Source organism: Leucopleurus acutus (assembly GCF_964270905.1).
Source record: "Leucopleurus acutus genome assembly, chromosome: 3".
Classification (NCBI taxonomy): domain Eukaryota; kingdom Metazoa; phylum Chordata; class Mammalia; order Artiodactyla; family Delphinidae; genus Leucopleurus; species Leucopleurus acutus.
The window spans coordinates 114,015,582-114,036,563 of record NC_139145.1 but is presented as its reverse complement, the minus strand read 5'-3'; the positions used below and the strand labels follow the sequence as shown (position 1 = coordinate 114,036,563).

The 20,982-nt window shown below is 39.1% G+C and overlaps 1 protein-coding gene across 2 annotated transcripts in view; it reads right to left on the bottom strand.

The window, feature by feature from the left end:
• Positions 1-4,447: 4,447 nt before the first annotated feature.
• The window catches only part of ARSB (arylsulfatase B), a 176,465-nt gene continuing 159,930 nt past the window's right edge, over positions 4,448-20,982 (bottom strand). The window contains exons 7-8 of one of the 2 annotated variants that reach the window (XM_082836366.1): positions 6,371-6,493; positions 4,448-5,593 (exon numbers count right to left, since the gene is read on the bottom strand). In XM_082836366.1, the coding sequence (XP_082692492.1) occupies positions 5,328-5,593; positions 6,371-6,493 (389 nt within the window). In that variant the 3' untranslated portion in view covers positions 4,448-5,327. The remainder of the gene's footprint in view (positions 5,594-6,370; positions 6,494-20,982) is intronic. The other variant, XM_082836367.1, reaches the window with a different exon arrangement.

Genomic DNA, 20,982 nt, shown 5'->3' with positions numbered 1-20,982 from the left:
TATCCCCTCTGCTCTTCTCTGCAAGACTCTGGTGTGAGTAAGGGGTGGGTTCCTACTTGCTGGTTTGATTGATGGTACACTGGCCCCCACTGTGCCCAGGTCCCCTGTTGAGACCCATGGAGAGGGAGGGAGGGAGGGGGAGAGGAGGGAGAGGAGAAGTTATGCCCCTTCAGGGTAACATTCCTGGGATCATCTATAATTCGTTAATGGGATTAAAATCAAGATTACCCAAAATGGCAACGTTTTATTTATCTACCATCTTGAGTCTCCAATGAGACCTCAGCTGGGCACAATGGGATTTGAAAACCAATCTGGGAAGTGGGTCACTTCCTCTCTTAAAGGGGTGTAAAAAAAGGTGAATGGTGGCTAACTCTGGGTGGGTGGCTTATTGGTTGCTTAATTTTCTTTCATATGTGTTTTCTGTATTTTCTAAAATTCTTACAGCGATACATATTACCTCTATTATCAGAAAAATGATAGCGGTTATTAAATGAAATAGCTTAAGCTCAATGACTGGTTACTTGAGTGAATTAGTTTGAGAATGAAATTGTCTCTCCAATTTCCTGATGGTCACAGAGCCCTGACGTCAGGCCCAGGACAGCGTGAGTCACTGCTCTCCTCCTTGGCTTTGTGCCATCTGGTGGGTGGCTCCCATGGCAATGGGGCAAAGGCGAAAGGGATGTGGCAGGTACCTCTACGTCAGTCAAACCTATCTGCTCTAGTGATCGATAAGGGTGATGCCAGGGTGAGCAGGCTGGTCTTGGAATGGCCTGAAAATTAACCAATCTACACAAGCGATGACTATTCTCTACTTGGACAAAAAATAGATTTTAAGTTTAAGTGGTGACTGGGAAGGATAATCACTACTTCAATACATTTAGTATTGGCTGGATTATTCTTAAAAACTGTTGAGCTAGAAATAACTTGGTACCACAGAATCGAATCATAAGCCCTTTAGGGCCAGAGGCCATGCCCTCAGTCTTGTTTGTGTCATTTCCTGGTCTCTACACCCCTCCCCCAGCACCCATACATGGGTATGACTCCTTCAAGAAAACCTGGGTAACAAAATCTCAGTTTAGGAAATCTAAATCGATGTATTCAGGTTTTGTAAATACAGAAACCTAAATTTGTGTTTTCAAAAGGATTCACAGAAAGGTTTCTTCAAATAGATGTCCTTGCAGCATTTAAAATGTTTTATTTACAAATGTTTGTGTGTTCCAGGTACATTTTTGTAACTTATAAGTATGTAGTGCTCTTTTTGTTCTAAGGGCAGGTGTTTTTTGTTTTAAAGTACTTTTTAATTAGGTACAACATATAAACCGTAAAGTGCATTAAGTATACCTCTCAGTGAGTTTTTACATATGGATACACCCATGTAAAGACCACTAGATCAAGATATAGAGCATTTTCTAAACCCCAAAATGTTTCAGCATGCCCCTCCCTAGTTAGTATCCTTTCCCCATAAGGAAAGCACCAAGCTGACTTCTATCACCAAATTAGATTTTTTTTTTAAGACTGAGCACGATCTCAGGATATTTTTAGCACACTATTACTTCTCACCATTGTATTAGAATTCAGTCAGTTGAGAGTCAATGAACCGACATTTATTGAACATCTACTATGTGCCAGGAATTGTTCTGGACCCTAGGGATATAAGAGAAGTTAGGGATTATCTACTTCAACCCATCACTTCATCAGGTAAAAAAACTGAGCCACAGAGCAGGTTAAATGATTTGTCCATGGTCATCCTACCAGTAAAGAGCAAAGCTGGATGCTTTTTCTACTCTTTCTCTTCAAATAGCAACATTTGATAAATGCATGTGGACTTGATTGTACAATCAATACCCCAGGAAGCTACATTTGTCCATTCTCCTCTGTTGTCTGTGGTGGTGCCAAATAGGCCCACAAGTCTAACACTTCCCTTAAAAGGTGGAGCCTAATTCTCCTCCTCTGTGTATGAGCTGGACTTAGTGACTCCTTTTTAAGGAAGTGAAAAAAGGTGGAAGGGACAGTGTATGATTCTGGAGACCAGGTCATAAAAGGTACTGCAGCTCCCTCTTTCTCTCTCTGGATTTCTGGCTCTGCTGGAAGTTTGCTGCCATGTGTGAGGAGAGCCCATGGAGAGGCCCACAGGGCAAGGAACTGAGGCCTCCCGCCAAGAGCCTTGTGAGTGAGTCACCTTGGAATCGGGTCTTCTAACCCCAGTCAAGCCTTCAGATGACTGTAGACCTGGTCAACTGCTTGACTACAACCTCATGAGAGACCCTGAGCCAGAGCCACCCAGGTAAACCCCTCCTAAAGTCCTGACTCTCATGTAATGTGTGATGTACCAAATCTTCATTGCTTTAAGCTGCTAAATTTGGGGGTAATTTATTATATAGCAATAGAGAACTAATACACTCCCTTATTACCACTTTATATTTACTCCGACCCTCTCCTGACCTTCCTCCAATATCCTATTTTATAGTTTGTGTCTTTGGGGCAATGATGGACACATCTTTTTTAGCTCTGATATTTTTTGCTCTATTTATTTATTTAATAGCTTTCTTGAGTTATAATTCACATACCATAAATGGGTCAACACATTTTTGAAATTGTGGTTAAAAACTACACATTTTAACCATTTTAAAGCATACAATTCAGAGGGATTAAGTGCATTCATGATGTTGTGCGACCACCACCACTATCCAGTTCCAGAACCTTTTCATCTCCCAAATGGAAACCCCATACTCAGAGCTGACACATTTTCAAAGATAAATTTAATTTTTTTGTCCCCCAAATCTGACACAATCAGGTAGTAAAAAGAAAAAAAATTAAATAAAACTTCTTTAAACAAAATCAGAGAAAACACCATTAATACTTCTAATGACAGCATGTGAATCTGTTCACATTCTTGTACAGAATAAGAAAATTCAATGAGTACATTCTATTATGGATAACATAAAATCTCAAATAAAAGTTTTACCAAAAAATCAGTCTTGGGCTTCCCTGGTGGCGCAGTGGTTGGGAGTCCGCCTGCCGATGCAGGGGACACAGGTTCGTGCCCCGGTCCGGGAAGATCCCACATGCCGCGGAGCGGCTGGGCCTGTGAGCCATGGCCGCTGAGCCTGCGCATCTGGAGCCTGTGCTCCGCAACGGGAGAGGCCACAGCAGTGAGAGGCCTGCGTACCACAAAAAAAAAAAAAAAAAAAAAAAAAAATCAGTCTTTAAAATTCCCTTTAGGTCCATCGAGTGCAGAACATCCACATGGTACAGAGCGATCAAGAAACTCTAACTGGGAACAGCTGCTGGGACAGCAGGGGGAGCAAATAGGTATCATGTAGTGACGGCCTCCAATCTTATAGTATTAATGGTACCTACAGCCTTGGAGTTAGAAGGCTCCGGAAGGAACCTCTGGGCTCAGTTAGTTCATAATATCCACCACAGGTTTGGGAATGAGAGTTAGTAGCATTTTGGCCAGATGCATGCCAGCCCAGGAGTAGGGTACATGTTGGTAACAGGTGTCATTAATTCTAGCACCATTTCTTTCCAATCATCGTTATTTTAATACAAGTTAGTCGTAACCGGAGAATATTGCTACTGAATTGAAGGAATGGCTGTACCATGACCTATATCATATAGCTTGGTAGTTTTAGTTTCTAGTGTCCTCTGCAGAAGAGAACTGAGGATTATTGGCAGAAGAGTATCTTCAGTAGGCATATTTTTCTCCCCTCTCCCTCTGAGAGGACATTACAACTTCACTATGGCGTGTCCTAGACTTCCCAGATATGCAGACTGTGCTCCTACCCCAGGAGGACAGCTTGAGAACAGAAAAGCTACGGTTGGAAGATATTTATATTCAGCCCCGTATTCAGCTCATTGGATTAGCACCTTCCATGGTGTGAGACTTTCTCATTTACTCATTTGTTCATTCATTCATTTATTTTTTTTAAAGTGTATTGAGTGCCTTCTATGTACCAGGCATTGATCCAGGCATTGATGATAGGCAGTGAATGAAACAGTGGAGCTAATGTAAAAAAGAGTATAGTTTTTGGACATACTTCTCTGAGTTTGACACTCCTGAAGCTAATCTGGACTGGTCCACGTTAGTAGGACATTGGTGGGGCTAAGAAAGGGCTGGCAGGTCAAACTGTGCATCCTCCTTCCCCAACTTCAGAACCTCAATACAAGCAGTAAAACTGAGAGAATAAGAGAAACGTGGATGTACCTTCACCTGTGTTACCAAGGCTCGGTATCCCGGATGCCGGCCATTTCCTTTTGCAAATTGCCTACTTGCATCGTCTCAGGACAATATTATCCTTTTCCAAGGTTTCTCCTCACTGCTACCGAAGAGCAGTGCAACTGAATATATTATGAGACATAGCTACACTCATGAGAATAAACTAGAAAAAAAGTCACCAAGCAGATGACAGAGACCCAAGCACTGCCATGAGCATGCCCACAGAGCCAGACGCACCGTCCTTTCTGGGCGGGGCTCTAGCTTTAGTGTCAGGAGCAAAAGGAAGGCAGGCCTCAGCAGTGTTCCAAAAACCAGTGGTGCTCATAGTGGAGAAGCAAAGCACCCTTCCCAGGCATGGGATACATGAGTCAGAAGAAAGGGTAGAAAAAGAACCACAAAGGAAGCGGAGTAGCAGGCAGTCCAGACAAGATGAGCAGTGGCTGGAAAAAATTGGGGAAAAAACAAATTTCCCTATTGTAAAAACCAAAACCAAGGAGTAGGCCTAGTGCCACACTGATCTTAATAATGCAACGAGCCTTATGCTCCATGACGGGCTGAGTGACGAGGTGAGTGAAGAGATGCATGAGCGAGGGGTGAACCAAGCCAGCGTATTCACATGGGATGCCTAAACACGATGTCTCACAGACAGGGAGAACCCCTGGCCAACAGAACCATTAACAACTGTCTGACCCTTTCATTTGTTCCAAGAAATGTGAATCACTCCAATAAAACCCAGCTATGGCCAGAGGGAACTCTAACATCTGACTTGTGAGGCAAAAAGAACCAGCTGCTCCAGGTTCCAAGGCTCAACAACTTCCTCTTTCAAATCGTGTTCCCCGCTGTCCCACAGCTCAGGAAGGAGGGAATGAAGCCAGTCACCCTCTCCTCTAGACACACGCCCCAGTCAACAGCAGAAGTGTTCAGATTTTATCAGCATCTCAAATGTACTAGGGGTTGAAATTAGACACCTCAGTGTGGTTTAGGAGCAAGAGAAGGGCCAGGTGAACCCAGGTTGGGAGAACAATGAGACAAGAGTCACAAAGTAAAGGCCTGAAGTCCAACTCGCAACAGAAAGGCTTTCTAGCTGCCCCTTAGGTTGCCTGAAATCCTACATCCAAGGGCCCCAAGCCCCAGTGGCCTTGGGATCACAGCGGGGATCTTGTGCTGGGAAGTACACGGGCACCGAGTGTTTCTGGTAGAACTGCAGACGGGAAAGGAGCTGCTTGACGATATGAGGATATTCTCTTGACAGGTCATGCCTTTCCTGTGGGTCCTGATCAATGTCAAAGAGCCAGAAGGTCTTGGTCGGTGGGTCCAAGGAGGGTATCACGGAAACATTATATTGAGATGGCGGAGGAAACCAGTAACCACAGCCTGGCAAAGAAATACAAGAGTTTATTGGAGGAGGAGTATTGTAGGCAGGTTCTAATTTCAAGGAAGGAGTCTGGGTGACAAGGCTGAGCTCTGTTGTGGGTATGGACACGTAAAAAAATCTGGCCCTTGATGCTATGTCTAGATCTGTCTCCGACTCTGACTTCTGGTGCTTTAACTAAACATGTCTCATGTGTGTGTGTCTGGGGGTGGTGGTGGTGGTAGTTATTTTTAGTTGTCACAGTGACTTGTCAGGGGGTGCTACTGCCATTTAGTGGTCTGGGCCAGGGATACTAAAATATCTTAGAACGTATGGGACAGTCACAAACGATGAAGGATTGTCTTGCCGCAAACGCCAAGAATGCCCTCATTATAAACATTGCTTAATTGCATCACAATCTTAACCATCATACCACATACCATAAAAATATTTAAAAGATGTCACTTCTAGAGAATGTGCTCAGGGGAAGCAACCTCCTCCCCCCGCTATACCATTGGTTGAAGATGTAGCTTTCAGAGATTCCCTTTGCTAGCTAGAAGTGCTGTGCTTGACGGTCGTGCATATCGGAAACCCTTATTTTCCATGAAGCACTAGAGCTGCATTTCTTCCTTTCACCCTCCCCCCACCTCTACAGTTAATTGTTAATTTTTAAAAAATTTAGGACCAGATGACACTCCTTCCCCTCATTCAGCAGCCCCAGAGATCATGTTTTGCAAAAGACAGTTGCTCTTTGGTAAAGTTTTCCTAGCTGTTCTAGTGGGAAATGTTAAGCCTTCTACCTGGGTAGCCCGTGAGGAATTTCCAGTTCCTGTGTCTGATGGCAGCATGGACAGATGTGTTGAAGCCTGAATATTCTGGAAGGGAAGAATCATACTTTGCCGGAACCATGCTGTTCCCAGGACCTGGTGAGAGGGTTTGGAAGAATCAGATCACTGTTACTGGAACGTGTCGTCATAAATCAACATTTTACATCCCTCTTGCAGAACAGTAGCTTTTATTCAACGCTGGTGCGTAAATGTGGATCCTGCCACAGAAATGAATCTTCTATTAAATATAAACAGAAAGCTCCAGTTACATTAAACGTCAGTCATAAACCACCACTAATATAAAGGAAATCCCAAAGAGATTAGAACACTAATTCATCCTTAAAACCACTACGTTCTGCCTGCGTACAGCTGGCCACATGCAGAACTGTGTCCTGTGACAGCATGTGGGGTTGTTTCTTTGGTAGGTTTTGTTTGTGCTGTTAAATGATTGAGTTAAATCCATTCTCTGTGTATACTTGTACACCTATGCAGATAATATAATACATTATAAAATGCACATTTTAATGGAGTCTGTCTCAAGCTATGAGAGTTCAAGCATGCCATGATAAATCGTACATACATTTATTTTTTTAACCACACTTATGAAATCTAAAAGTAAGTGAGCAACGCTCAGTTAACTATTCAGATAAGATAATTCTGGTATATAAATTATTGGTTGGTATCATGGATTATATTAATTTATCATCTTGAGGTCTTATATTAATTGATCATCAGGTTTGAAGGGGCACAATTAATAGTGCCTGCTCCCTCTTCCCCTCTTGACTTTGGAACCAGTTGAGAGGTAGAGGCCAGAGAGATGGAGCTAAAAATATTGCTTTTGTTACTGATAAAGTTGATTGGAGAGAACATAACTTCAGATCTGTGTCAGAGAGGGCTTGCTAATAATTGACGCTTGTGTGTTGACATATATCCTGGGGACAGGCTGGCTCCAAAATTAGACAAAAGGGTCTGAACTGAGCATGCTCAGTTCCTTCTTTCGGATAACTTCCTTCTGCACCTGCTTGTGGGGAGGAGCGAATAAGGTGAGAGAGACCTGAGTTCTACTCTAGTTGAAGACCCTGGTGGATCCCTGAAGGCAAGGTGTGGAGGTCCCCACCTCACTCCTACCTGTGCATGTTTAAAAGCCGCAACTTAGGGCTTCATTGTTTAATATTTAGTCTGTTTTAAATCCACATTTATCTGTCAACTTTTCAAATATGGTCATAGCAATCACCTTGGGTGTACTTCCAAAGGCTGTCAGACTACCTGTCCAATGACTAATAGCTGTAGTGTGTGATGTGTCTGTAAAAGTGCCCTCACCACCATCTGTCCAGCATCACCATCATGTGATAAAGGACTTTGAGAGTGCCCTCCACCCCGCCGGAGCGGGACTTCTGTGCTGCATGCAGCTTAACGCGGGAAGCACTGGCAGTGGTGGAAAAGGCAGGGAGTTTCATTCTTTTTTTTTTTTTTGCGGTACGCGGGCCTCTCCCGCTGCAGAGCGCAGGCTCAGGACGCGCAGGCTCAGCGGCCATGGCTCACGGGCCCAGCCGCTCCACGGCATGTGGGATCTTCCCAGACCGGGGCACGAACCCGTGTCGCCTGCATTAGCAGGCGGACTCCCAACCACTGCGCTACCAGGGAAGCCCCGGGAGTTGCATTCTTTTGTCAATCTTGTGGAAATGACCCTGGAGAGGCATACTGCAGACTGAGCCAATAACATTGGTGGTTTCAGACCTTCAGTCTTAACAATCAGTACCAACAAATCATCAGCACCAAAGAGGAAATCTTTTGGACTTCTTGTTTCTCTGTTTGCTTGTGGCTATTTTGGCTCCAATACAAACGGATGCTTCTAGCGATCGAGGTGTATGCGGACGTCTACCATAGGAAGTACGTTCTTAATATACAGACTGTGGTAGAACTGTGAGCCCTCATGATTTACTACTCACAAGTTTGTATATAAAGACCACATTTTGATAGCAAAGAATGTTAAATAAAACAAGTACGCTTTGTGAACATAAACAAAGGAAGGAAATTTAGCTGTCTCAGCTATACTTATATTTATATACATTTATTTTTAAAACAAACAGGAACATAAAATACCTAAACAATAAATAAGTCTAAGACTAAATGATGAAAGATGCTGTTATCTCAACTTAAGTTTTTTTCATTTTGAGAAATTAAATTAAGCGCAAAGCACAAAGAATAATATAACTAACACCCTGTGAGCTGTCACCCAGAATGAACAGATGTTAACATTTTGTCATATTTGCCTTTTTTTTTTAAATAAGGGAAGTAGGACAATTAAGATGAAGTGACAGACTCCTTTTTCTCCATCCTCAATCCCAGTCCCTTCCCCCACTGCCCCAGAGGCTGCTGCTGTCACGACTTCAGTGCGTCCTTCAGCCATTTAAAAATACAGTAACACATATATGTGTCAAGGAATAATACACAGTAGTTTTATACTTTAGAAATGTACATGTATGTGTTATGCTATACATATTTTGCAGCTTGCTTTTTCATCCACTACTGTGTTTTTAAAGCTCAGTGATTATGTATGTGTATATATATATATATATATATATATTCCTTTTAACTATTTAGTATTTCACTACATAAGAATACCACATTTTATTTATGCATTCCCCTTTTAATGGGAATTTAGGTTACTTTACTTATTTATTTATTTTTGCTACTACAGTTGACCCTTGAACAACAAGGGTTTTTTTTTTTTTTCAAATGATCCTATTTTATTTATTTATTTTTAACATCTTTATTGGAGTATAATTGCTTTACAATGTTGTGTTAGTTTCTGTTGTATAACAAAGTGAATCAGCTATATGTATACATATATCTCAATATCTCCTCCCTCTTGTGTCTCCCTCCCACCCTCCCTATCCCACCCCTCTAGGTGGTCAAAAAGCACGGAGCTGATCTCCCTGTGCTATGCGGCTGCTTCCCACTAGCTATCTATTTTACATTTGGCAGTATATGTAAGTCCATGCCACTCTCTCACTTCATCCCAGCTTACCCTGAACCCTCCCCAGGTCCTCAAGTCCATTCTCTATGTCTGCGTCTTTATTCCTGCCCCTAGGTTCTTCAGAACCTTTTTTTTTTTTTTTAGATTCCATATATATGTGTTAGCATACAGTATTTGCTTTTCTCTTTCTGACTTACTTCACTCTGTATGACAGACTCTAGGTCCATCCACCTCACTACAAATAACTCAATTTCGTTTCTTTTTATGGCTGAGTAATATTCCATTGTATATATGTACCACATCTTCTTTATCCATTCATCTGTCAATGGACACTTAGGTTGCTTCCATGTCCTGGCTATTGTAAATAGAGCTGCAATGAACATTGTGGTACATGATTCTTTTTTGAATTATGGTTTTCTCAGGGTATATGCCCAGTAATGGGTTGTATGGTAGTTCTATTTTTAGTTTTTTAAGGAACCTCCATACTGTTCTCCATAGTGGCTGTATCAATTTACATTCCCACCAACAGTGCAGGAGGGTTCCCTTTTCTCCACACCCTCTCCAGCAGTTAGTGTTTGTAGATTTTTTGATGATGGCCATTCTGACTGGTGTGAGATGATATCTCATTGTAGTTTTGATTTGCATTTCTCTAATGATTAGCGATGTTGAGCAACCTTTCATGTGTTTGTTGGCAATCTGTATATCTTCTTTGAAGAAATGTCCGTTTAGGTCTTCTGACCATTTTTGGATTGGGTTGTTTGTTTTTTTGATATTGACCTGCATGGGTTGCTTGTTAATTTTGGAGATAAATCTTTTGTCAGTTACTTTGTTTGCAAATATTTTCTCCCATTCTGAGGGTTGTCTTTTCATCTTATTTATGGTTTCCTTTGCTGGGCAAAAGCTTTTAAATTTCATTAGGTCCCATTTGTTTATTTTTGTTTTATTTCCATTTCTCTAGGAGGTGGGTCAAAAAGGATCTTGCTATGATTTATGTCATAGAGTGTTCTGCCTATGTTTTCCTCTAAGAGTTTGAAAGTGTCTGGCCTTACATTTAGGTTTTTAATCCATTTTGAGTTTATTTTTGTGTATGGTGTTAGGGAATGTTCTAATTTCATTCTTTTACATGTAGCTGTCCAGTTTTCTCAGCACCACTAATTGAAGAGGCTGTCTTTTCTCCATTGTATATTCTTGCCTCCTTTATCAAAGAGAAGGTGACCATATGTGTGTGGGTTTATCTCTGGGCTTTCTATCCTGTTCCATTGATCTATATTTCTGGTTTTGTGCCAGTTCCATACTGTCTTGATTACTGTAGCTTTGTAGTATAGTCTGAAGTCAGGGAGCCTGATTCCTCCAGGTCCATTTTTCTTTCTCAAGATTGCTTTGGCTATTTGGGGTCTTTTGTGTTTCCATACAAATTGTAAAATTTTTGAACAACACGAGTTTGAAATGCATGGGTCCACTTGTACACGGATTGTTTTCAAGAGTAAATACTACAGGATCCGAGGTTGCTTGAAACCATGGATGTGGAACTGTGGACACGGAGAAACTATGGGTACAGAGCATTGACTATAAGTTATACGCAGATTTCCAACTGCACAACTGCACAGAGGGCTGCTGCCCCTAACTCCCACATTGTTCAAGGGTCAACTGCATAAGGCATCCTACAGTGAACATTGGTCTTCAAGAGTCATCTCATCATTGTTGGCCTTTTGTATTTTCAATATACATTTTAGGATCAGCTTGTCAATTTCCCAGACAAGCTGCTGGGATATTGATTATAATGATACTGACTTCAGGGATCAGTTTGGGGGTATTGATGCCTTAAAACATTGAGACTTACAGCTCACGGGTATGGTGGATCCTGACATTTATTTAGGTTTAAAAATTTTTCTCTTAATAACATTTTATGATTTTCTGTGTAGAGGTCTTACACATCCTTTGTTAACACCCAGTTGGTTGATGTCTTTTGATACTAATATAAATACTAAGATATATTTCACATTCTGAATGTTTGTTGCTAGTATGTAAAAATACAATTGACTTTTTCACATACTGACCTTGTATCCAGTGACTTTGCCAAATTCATTTGTTAATTCTAATCCTTTGTTTATAGATTCTTGGGATTTTCTACACATATCGTGTCATCCGCAAATAACATTTGTTTCCTCCCTGTACTATCTTTACATCTTTTAATTTCCTTTTCTTACCTTATGACACTGAACAAAATCTCCAGTATAATTTTTTTTATATCTGAATCACTTTACCACACACCAGAAACCAACACAACACTGCAAATCAACCACACTTCAGTTAAAAAAAAAAAAAAAGATCTATGGCAAAGTAAAATAGGTGGTAAAATCCAGTATAATTTTGAATAAAAGTAGTGATAGTGCAAATTTCTGTCTCATTCCTGATTTCAGAGGAAAAGCTTTTAATAGTTCACTGTTAAGTATGATGTTAATATAAAATTTTTGTAGATACACTTTATCAGATTAAAGAAGATCCTTTCTATTCCCAATTTACTAAGAATTTGTATTTTATCATAAGTGATTGTTAAATGTTATCATATGCTTTTTCTGCATAAAATGAGAATATTTTATAATTATTCTTTTCTATCCTTTAATGTAATGAATTACATTTATTGATTTTTAAATGCTAAACCAACCTTGCATTTATGGGATGAACTGCTTTTAGTCATGATGTTTGTCCTTTTTATATATTGCTGGATTCACATTTTATGACTGATTATATTTGCCAGCAAATATTCACATTTTGTTTAAGATTTTTGCACCTATGCTCAACACAGAAATTGCTCTAAAATTTTTCTTGTAATGTTCCTATCATGTTATTGAATCAAGGTTATATAGGTTTTATAAAAGGAATTGGGAAGTGTTCCCTGAAGAGTTTGTGTAAAATGAATGTTACTCCCTAAATATTTTGAAGAGTTCATTTGTGAAGTTATCTGGGCCTAGAGTTTTCTTTGGGGGAAGATTTTAAATTATTGATTTTTTAACAGATATAGGGCCATTCAGATCTTCTATTTCTCCTTTTGTCAGTTTTGATAAATTGTATTTTATTGGGAATTTGTCTAGTTCATATAAACTTTTGGTTTTTAAATTCTCTTTCTAATGCTTGTAGCATCTGTAGTAATACCATCTTTTCATTCCTGATATTAGCAATTTCTCCTTTTCACTTTTTTCCCATGATAAATTTTGCTAAAGGTTAATTGATTTTATTAGTTTTTTCAAACAACCTGTTTTTGAGCTTTAGAGCCTCACTGTAGTATGTTTTTCTATTTCATTAATCTCATCTCTTATCATTATCCTTTTCTTCCCTCTATTTTCTTTGGGCTTAATTTGCTGTTTCTTTTATAACTTCTTGAATAATTGATTTTCAGCATGTTTTTCATTTCTGATATATACATTTAATACTACACATTTTTATCCAAGCACCAATTTTTTTTATCATGCAAGTTTTAAATATGCATCTTCATTATTCAGATCAACATATTCTCTAATTTCCATTGTGATTTTCTTTTTGACTCATGGTTTATTTGAAAGTATTGCCTAATGCTCAAACATTTAAGAATTTCCTAGTTATCCTTTTGTTATTAATTTCCAGTTTAATTCCATTATGGTTAGAAAATATATTTCTTGAGTTTTAAAAATAAACTTTTAAGTTTAGAATCATTTTAGATGTACAGTATATGATTTAAATCCTTTGAAAAGTGTTGATATTTGCTTCATGGCCCAGCACATGGTCAGTTGTGTACTATTCCATTCTTACTTGAAAAAACATGTATTCTCAAGTTGTTGAGTGCAATATCATAGTTTATTAACTATGCTGTTCAAACCTTTTATATCTGTACTGAATTTTTGGTTTCTTTGCTTGTTCTATCAGTTACTGACAATTATGCTGAAAATCGTTCACAATAATTTAGAATTTGTTCATTTCTCCTTTTAGTTCTGTCATTTTTTGCTTCACATATTTTGAGACTATATTATTAAATGCTTACAAATTTAGAAGCAAAATTCTGGTTGATCACCCCCCCCCCCCTTTTAAAAATATATTTATTTATTTACTTATTTATTTGGCTGCACTGGGTCTTAGTTGTGGCACACGGGATCTTTGTTGCTGCGTGCAGGATCTTCCTTGTGGCGTGCGGGATCTTTAGTTGCGCCATGCAGGATCTTTTAGTTGCAGCATGCAGGCTCTTAGCTGTGGCATGAGGGATCTAGTTCCCTGACCAGGGATTGAACCCAGACCCCCTGCATTGGGAGCATGGAGCCTTAACTGCTGGACCACCAGGGAAGTCCCTGATTCTTCTTTTTATAATTTTGAAAAATTCTTCTTTATCTCTAATAATGTTTTCTCTCTTTAAGTCTACTTTGATGTATAGATACTGCAGTATTAGCTGTCATTGTTGTTGTTAGTCTTTGAATAGTATATCTTTTTCCATCTATCTTCTCAGTGTTAGGCTCATATGCAATACAAAGAAGTATAAAAGAGGGTATGGTAGGCAGGATAATGACCACTAAAGATGCCCATAGCCAAATACACCGGGAACCTGTGAATACGTCACCATACTTGGCAAAAGAAACTTTGCAGATAGGATTAAGTGTAAGAACCTTGAGATATGGAAATCATCCCAGATTATCTGGATGGGCCCATTCTAATCACATGAGTCCATAAAAGCAGGGACTATTTTCTGACTATAGTCAGAGGGAATTTTGGCCAGAAGAAGAGTGAGAGAGATTGCTCAAAGGCAACATTGCTGACTTTGAAGATGGAAAAGGGGGCTATAAGCTAAGGAATGTGGACAGCCACCAGAAGTTGGAAAAAGCAAGGAAATGGATTTTATACTAGAGCCTCCAGAAGGGAACACAGCCTTACTGATACATTGATCTTAGCCTTGTGAGACCTGTGTTGGACTTTTGACCTACAGAACTGAAAGATAATACATCTGTGTCATTTTAAGCCACCTAAGTTAGTGGTAATTTGTTACAGCAGCAATAGAAAACTAACACACAGGGGCTCTATTATTTGTAATCTTACAAATTAATTAGGAGGAAAGGAGATTATATATGAAATGGTTAAATAACAGCATGATACAGAATATGATTAAAACCAAACAGTAAATATTATAAAAAGGTCATGGTAGGAAGAAGCTGATGAAGGCTGAAACACAGAGAAAAGATTGAGGAAGGTAGTGAGACTTTAGGTAAAGACTTGTAAGGTGCATCCCTTTGTTATCTACCACTCCTCCCCGTTTCTAGTGTAAAACAATATATAGGGTATGGCCTAAGTCGGAGTCATCTCTATAACCCCAAAGCTTAGCCCAGTGCCTTGGCACATCAATGATAAGTGCTCAAAAGTGCTTTACTGAATCAACAAACGACTAAAAATTGGATAAACTGGAGGTAGAAAAGGGAAGTTTAGATTGAAGAATGAGAAAAGCTGTCCCAATGATTAATGCATTTGAAGCACAGTGATGTAACTGCTGTTGGAAGTTTGGGTGAGACAGTTGGAAGATGGGGTGAAACAACGTCAAGGCACCAAATACGAGGTTGAGAAATTGCGCTTTCCCACTTCATCAGTAGGAAGAGACAAGAGGAATTTAAATATGTTTTTTAAAGATTGAACTATTTTTTCTAACAGATTTATAAAGATACAATTCACATATGATACAATTCACTGCTTTAGAGTATAAAATTAAATGGTTTTTAGCATATTCATAGAGTTGTGCAATCATCACCACAATAAAATTTAGAACATTTTCTTAAAGAAACCCTATACCATTAACAGTTATTCCCCATTTCATTCCACACCCTCCAGCCCTAGGCAACTGCTAATCTACTTTCTGTTTCTTTGGATTTACCTATTCTGGACCTTTCTTATAAATGAAATCATATAATATGTAGCTTCTTTCACTCAGCATGTTTTCAAGTTTCATCCATGTTGCAACATGTCACAGTACTTCACTCCTTTTAATGGCTAATATTTCATTGTATAAATATGCAGCATTTTATTTATCTAGTCAGTGGTTGATGGGCATTTGGTATGTTTTCACTTCTTGGTTATTATGAATAATGCTATGAACACTGATGTACGTGTTTTTGTATGGACCCATGTTTTCATTTCTCTTGGATATAGACCAAGGAGTGGAGCTGCTGGGTCATATGGTAACTCTATGTTTAATCTTTAGAGGAACTGCAGACTGTTTCAAAGTGACTGAACCATGTTAGATCTCACCAGCAGAGTATTAGGGTGCCAATTTTTCCATATACTTGTCAACACTTATTATTGCCTGTCTTTTGATTATAGCCTATTGGGTGTTAAGTGATATCTCATTGTGGTTTGGATTTGCATCTCCCTGATGACTAATGAAGCTGAGCATCTTTTCATGTGTTTATTGGCCATCTTATATCCTCTTTGGGGAAATGTATATTCAGATCCTTTGCCCATTTTAATTTAGGTATTTGTCTTTTTATTATTTAGTTGTAAGAGTTCTTTATATATTTCAGATACAAGTCCCTTATCAGATGCAAATATCTTCTCCCATTTTGTGGACTGTCTTTTCACTTTCTTGACAGTGTCCTTTGAAACACAAAAGTTTTATTGCACTGCTTATGCTTTGGTGTCATATCTGAGAAACCACTGCTTCACCCAAGGTCATGAAGATTTACATCTATGTTCTCTTTGAAGAGTCTGTAGTTTTAGCACTTATGTTTAGATCTTTGATTCATTTTGAATTATATTTATATGTGGTGAGAGGTAGGGGTTCAACTTCATTCTTTTGCATGTGGATATCCAGTTGTCCCAGCACCATTTGTTGAAGAGACAATTCTTAGCCTATTTAATTCTCTTGACATTCTTGTTGAAAATCAGTTGACCATAAATGTAAGAGTTTATTTCTGGACTCTCAGTTCTATTCCACTGATCTATATGTCTACATTCTTAAGCCAGTACCTTGATTACTGTAATTTGTGTAGTAAGTTTTGAAATCAGAAAATATGAGTCCTTCAATGTTTTGTTTGTTTGTTTTCTCCAAGATTACTTTGGTTATTCTGAGTCCCTTGAATTTTCTTATGAATTTGAGGATCAGTTTATCAATATCTGCAAAGAGCCAGCTGGGATTTTGTTAGGAATTGTATTAAACCCATAAACCAATTTGGGGAGTACTGCCATCTTAATGGCATTAAGTCTTCTGGTCCATGAACATGGGATATCTTTCCATTTATTTAGGCCTTCTTTAGGTTCTTTGAACAGTGTTTTATAGTTTTCAGAATACAGCTTTTGTACTTCTTTTCTTAAAGTATTTTATTCTTTTCAATGCTATTGCAAATGGGACTATTTTCTTTTTTTTTTTTTTTGCGTTACGTGGGCCTCTCACTGTTGTGGCCTCTCCCGTTGCGGAGCACAGGCTCCGGACGCGCAGGCTCAGTGGCCATGGCTCACGGGCCCAGCCGCTCCGCGGCATGTGGGATCTTCCCGGACCGGGGCACGAACCTGTGTCCCCTGCATCGGCAGGCGGACTCTCAACCACTGCGCCACTGGGGAAGCCCTGGGACTATTTTCTTAATTTCATGTTTCATGTTCATTGCACAGAAATACAGCTAATTGTTGTACATTGATCTCTTACTGTGCAACCTTGTGGAACTTGTTTATTAGTTCTAATAGTTTTTTAGTTGACTCCTTGGGATTTTTTATATACAAGCTCATGTCATCTACAAATATGGGTAGTATTACCTCTACCATGTCAATTTGGATATCTTTTTCTTACCTAATTGCCCTGTTAGAATCTCTAATATAATGCTGAAACAAATAATGAAAACAGACATCCTTGTCTTATTCCTGATCTTAGGGTAAAGCATTCAGTCTTTCCCCATTCAGTATGATGCTAGCTGTAGGTTTTTTGTAGATGCCCTTTATCAAATTGAGTAAGTCCCCTTTTATTCTTAGTTTGAGTGTTTTTATCCAGAAGAAGTATGACATTTTGCCAAAAGCTTTTTCTGCATCTATTGTGATTACTAAATGTTTTTTGTCCTTTATTCTACTGATATGGTGCATTACATTAATTGATTTTAGGTGTTAAACTAACCTTACATTCCTGGGATAAACTCACTTGGTCATAGTGTATAATCCTCTTTTTTTTTTTTTTTTTTTTTTTTTTGCGGTACGCGGGCCTCTCACTGTTGTGGCCTCTCCCGGTTGCGGAGCACAGGCTCTGGACGCACAGGCTCAGCGGCCATGGCTCACGGACCCAGCTGCTCCGCGGCATGTGGGCTCTTCCCAGACCGGGGCACGAACCCGTGTCCTCTGCATCGGCAGGCGAACTCTCAACCACTGCGCCACAAGGGAAGCCCCAATCCTCTTTATATAAATTCCATTTGCTAGTATATTGTTGAGGATTTTTTGTATCTATATACATAAGAGAATTTGTGTTTAGAATTATTAAATTTGTGTTTTCACTATTAAATTGACAGTGTATTAGATACACTGTTGAGAAAAAGGACAGGAAGCAGAGATTTCTTAGAATGTTAATGACTTTCAGAATTTTACTGACATAGTTGGACTAGATCCAGATTTAGAAAATATTTATTAACAACTATGTGATAAGAGAGCATTGTGTTCTTAAATTCTATGACATGAAGTGATGAGCAAAGACACATCTAAGGGAAGTTTTGAAGGTAAAACCTAAGATTTCTGGTGACTAAAGGTTATAAAAGATAAAATTCCAAGGTTTCAAGTTTGGTGATTGAGAGAATATTGTTGATATTGGCGGAATAGAGATGTTAGGGCAGGAAATAGTGGTGATTATATGACCCTGGAGTTAGGCATGCTGACTGTGAAGAATTAATATGAACTCAAGAGAGAGATATCCACTACCCATGGAGCTAAAACACTAGACTCTATAGGAGAGACTGAAGGCACACACTGATTCAAGCACCATCCCCAATACAGTGATCATGGAACCTGGAAATGGATTAGCTGTCTGCAGAGTGAAGCAAGAGGAAAGCAGAAGCTCAGAGACAGAGACTAGTGCCAGAGGAAAACTGTCAGCAAAGGAGAAGAAAATAACATGAGGGAGAAAACCGGTTCAAAAGGACATCACAGAAGTCAAGAGAGTAGAAGGTTTCGGACTGTGATTCAAAAGTACCAAATATTCCATCCATCATCTTGATGGATGAGAAAAGGGCATAGAATTTGTTAACCTCTGGGCAGAAACGAGGGAGTTCAGACAGAAGCATAAACAAACGCATCTTTCTCTTTTCCTTCCGAGCTGAAAGCCACCTCTGAGATAGATGATAAAGCTTTCCGGTCAGACAGATATACTCAGTTATAAGATGGATTCGTCACGTGTATTGATTTTGGATGTAAAGAGGAGATCAGCAGAAAAATTTAGGGCAGATGAAGAAAATCATTATCTTACATAATATATAGTAAACTTATAGAGCTCCTTATCTGAGCAAACTCTGGAAATCTAAAGGAGTTCAAGTTTCCAGAATGAGGTGGACCATCAGTTTCAGTGGAGAACTGTGTTTTCCAGAGCCAGAAGGGCTTCCAGACACACCTTGGGAGTTGCCTTTAGATGGGATGGTGGGTTAATGAGTGAGGATCCGGGGTCCCATCTCCATTTCAATCAGCACAGTTTAACCCTTAAGGAAGAATCTGTAATATATATTTGCTAAGTATATTGTACTTCTCTACACTTCTGATAAAAGGGTCTGTGGCTGAGATAATTTGAGAGAGACTAATTGGGAAGGGACTGAGGGATGCCTGGGACACTTCTGATGGTCTGGTGTTCATGAAAGGCAATCTTGTCCTCTTGCCTATACAACGGATCCTCCTGACTCTTGGGAAACTACCACTCTGATATAGTCTATGATTGTATTTTATAAAATACATTATTTTTTCTATGTAATTTATATGTTTACTGTTATATAAGTTGGAAAACACAATGTATGAGCAGGAAAATTAAAGTTACCTGTAAATTTATTAGCTGCTGTTAACATTTTGGTGTATAACCTTTGAGATTTTAAACCATACAAGGCTTAAATAAAATGTTAAGTCATGTTAGCTGACTTGCAAATAAGAAGAGGAAAGCTCATAGAAAACAAAGTTTCCATGGTTTAGAGAAAATTGGGCAGGGGGGCGAGGAGTCTCCAGCATCAGTGCAGGGCTAAGCAGGGGTCTCTGCCTCTCTGTAACGTCCGAGTAGAATGGACTGGTTGTGGCTGGAGAACAGGGCCTATGAAGAGGTAATGTTGTGACCCCCAAAGGAAAGCACTGCTGGGAATGGTAATGAGGGCAAAAGGAAAGGGCTGGGTGATTGAAGTGAGTCCCTTATATCCCTCTCCCAGAAGGCCACGGTGCAGAGCAGTACAGAGCACATATTCTGGGAACCAGATTGCTTGGGTTCGAATCTCTGCTCTATCACTCACTGGCTGTGTGACCTTAGGTGTCTCCTCATTTGTAAAACCAGGATAATCTAATTTATTTCACAGACTAGTTGTGCGGCCTAAATGTGATGACACATCGAAAATGTTTATTAGCCGTATGTCTAGCACATAGTAGGTGCACAATAAATGTTATTATTTCCAGTTGTACCATCTTGGGCAACTTTCTTAACCTCCCATGCCTCAGTTTACTATCAATAAAATTAGTAGAACAACAGCAAGTGAGACAAGGCATATACAAGTGCTCAGCATAGTATGTGGTATGTTGTCAACACTATCAACATTAAAGATAATAACAGCTAATACTTACAAGCACTTACTACATGCTGAAAAGCATAAAACACTGTGTTAAGTGTTCTATGTATAGTAACTCATTAATTCCCATAGTAGCTCTATGAAATAGGTAATAATGTCTGGCAATAAAGGTCACTGAAAGCTAGCTATTATCAGTTTAAAATAGGTTTTTTCTCTTATATACTGCTCTTCTCAAGACTTTACAAAGAAGAGGAAAGTAGATAGAATTCATTATTACACCAGAAAAAAACAGAAAATAAAACAAAACAAATCATTTCTCTGGTCTGGGTTTGGAGAGCACCTATTTGTTCCCCCATTCATGTTCTTCCAGAGTTAATTTGTCACTTTGAGGGTTTAGTTCCTTTTCTGCCCTGTTGTATGGCCTGTCATTCATTCCCACTGAGCTCCATTTGTTTTTGCTTTGTTTGTTTTATAATTCACAAAGATCAGTTTAAAATTCCATTCTACCTCTAATGACCCATTTTATTCTTCATGCTAGCGTCACGCCATCTTTGTACTTTGATGACAGTGCATATATACTTACTGCAGACTTAATCACTTGGGCTACTGGGGAAAATTCCCAGCTTTTCCAGGTATTTGGTTATCAAGGTGTTTTCTAAAATGCAATCCTTTCAGGTATATTTTTAGTGAACAGGTTGGATTTAAGTTTAATTAGCAACAACTACCTTCAAGTTTCATGCTTAAATGTTCTTGAAAGTTGCTTGTTTGTCAGTTTGTTACGTGAGTCAAACGTGTCTCTTAAAGTTTATTACAGTAAAGTTTTATTTACACTAAACATTTGATTGGATTTCTTCAATCCAATAGAAGTTCAAGGGATCCCGAATTCGAGG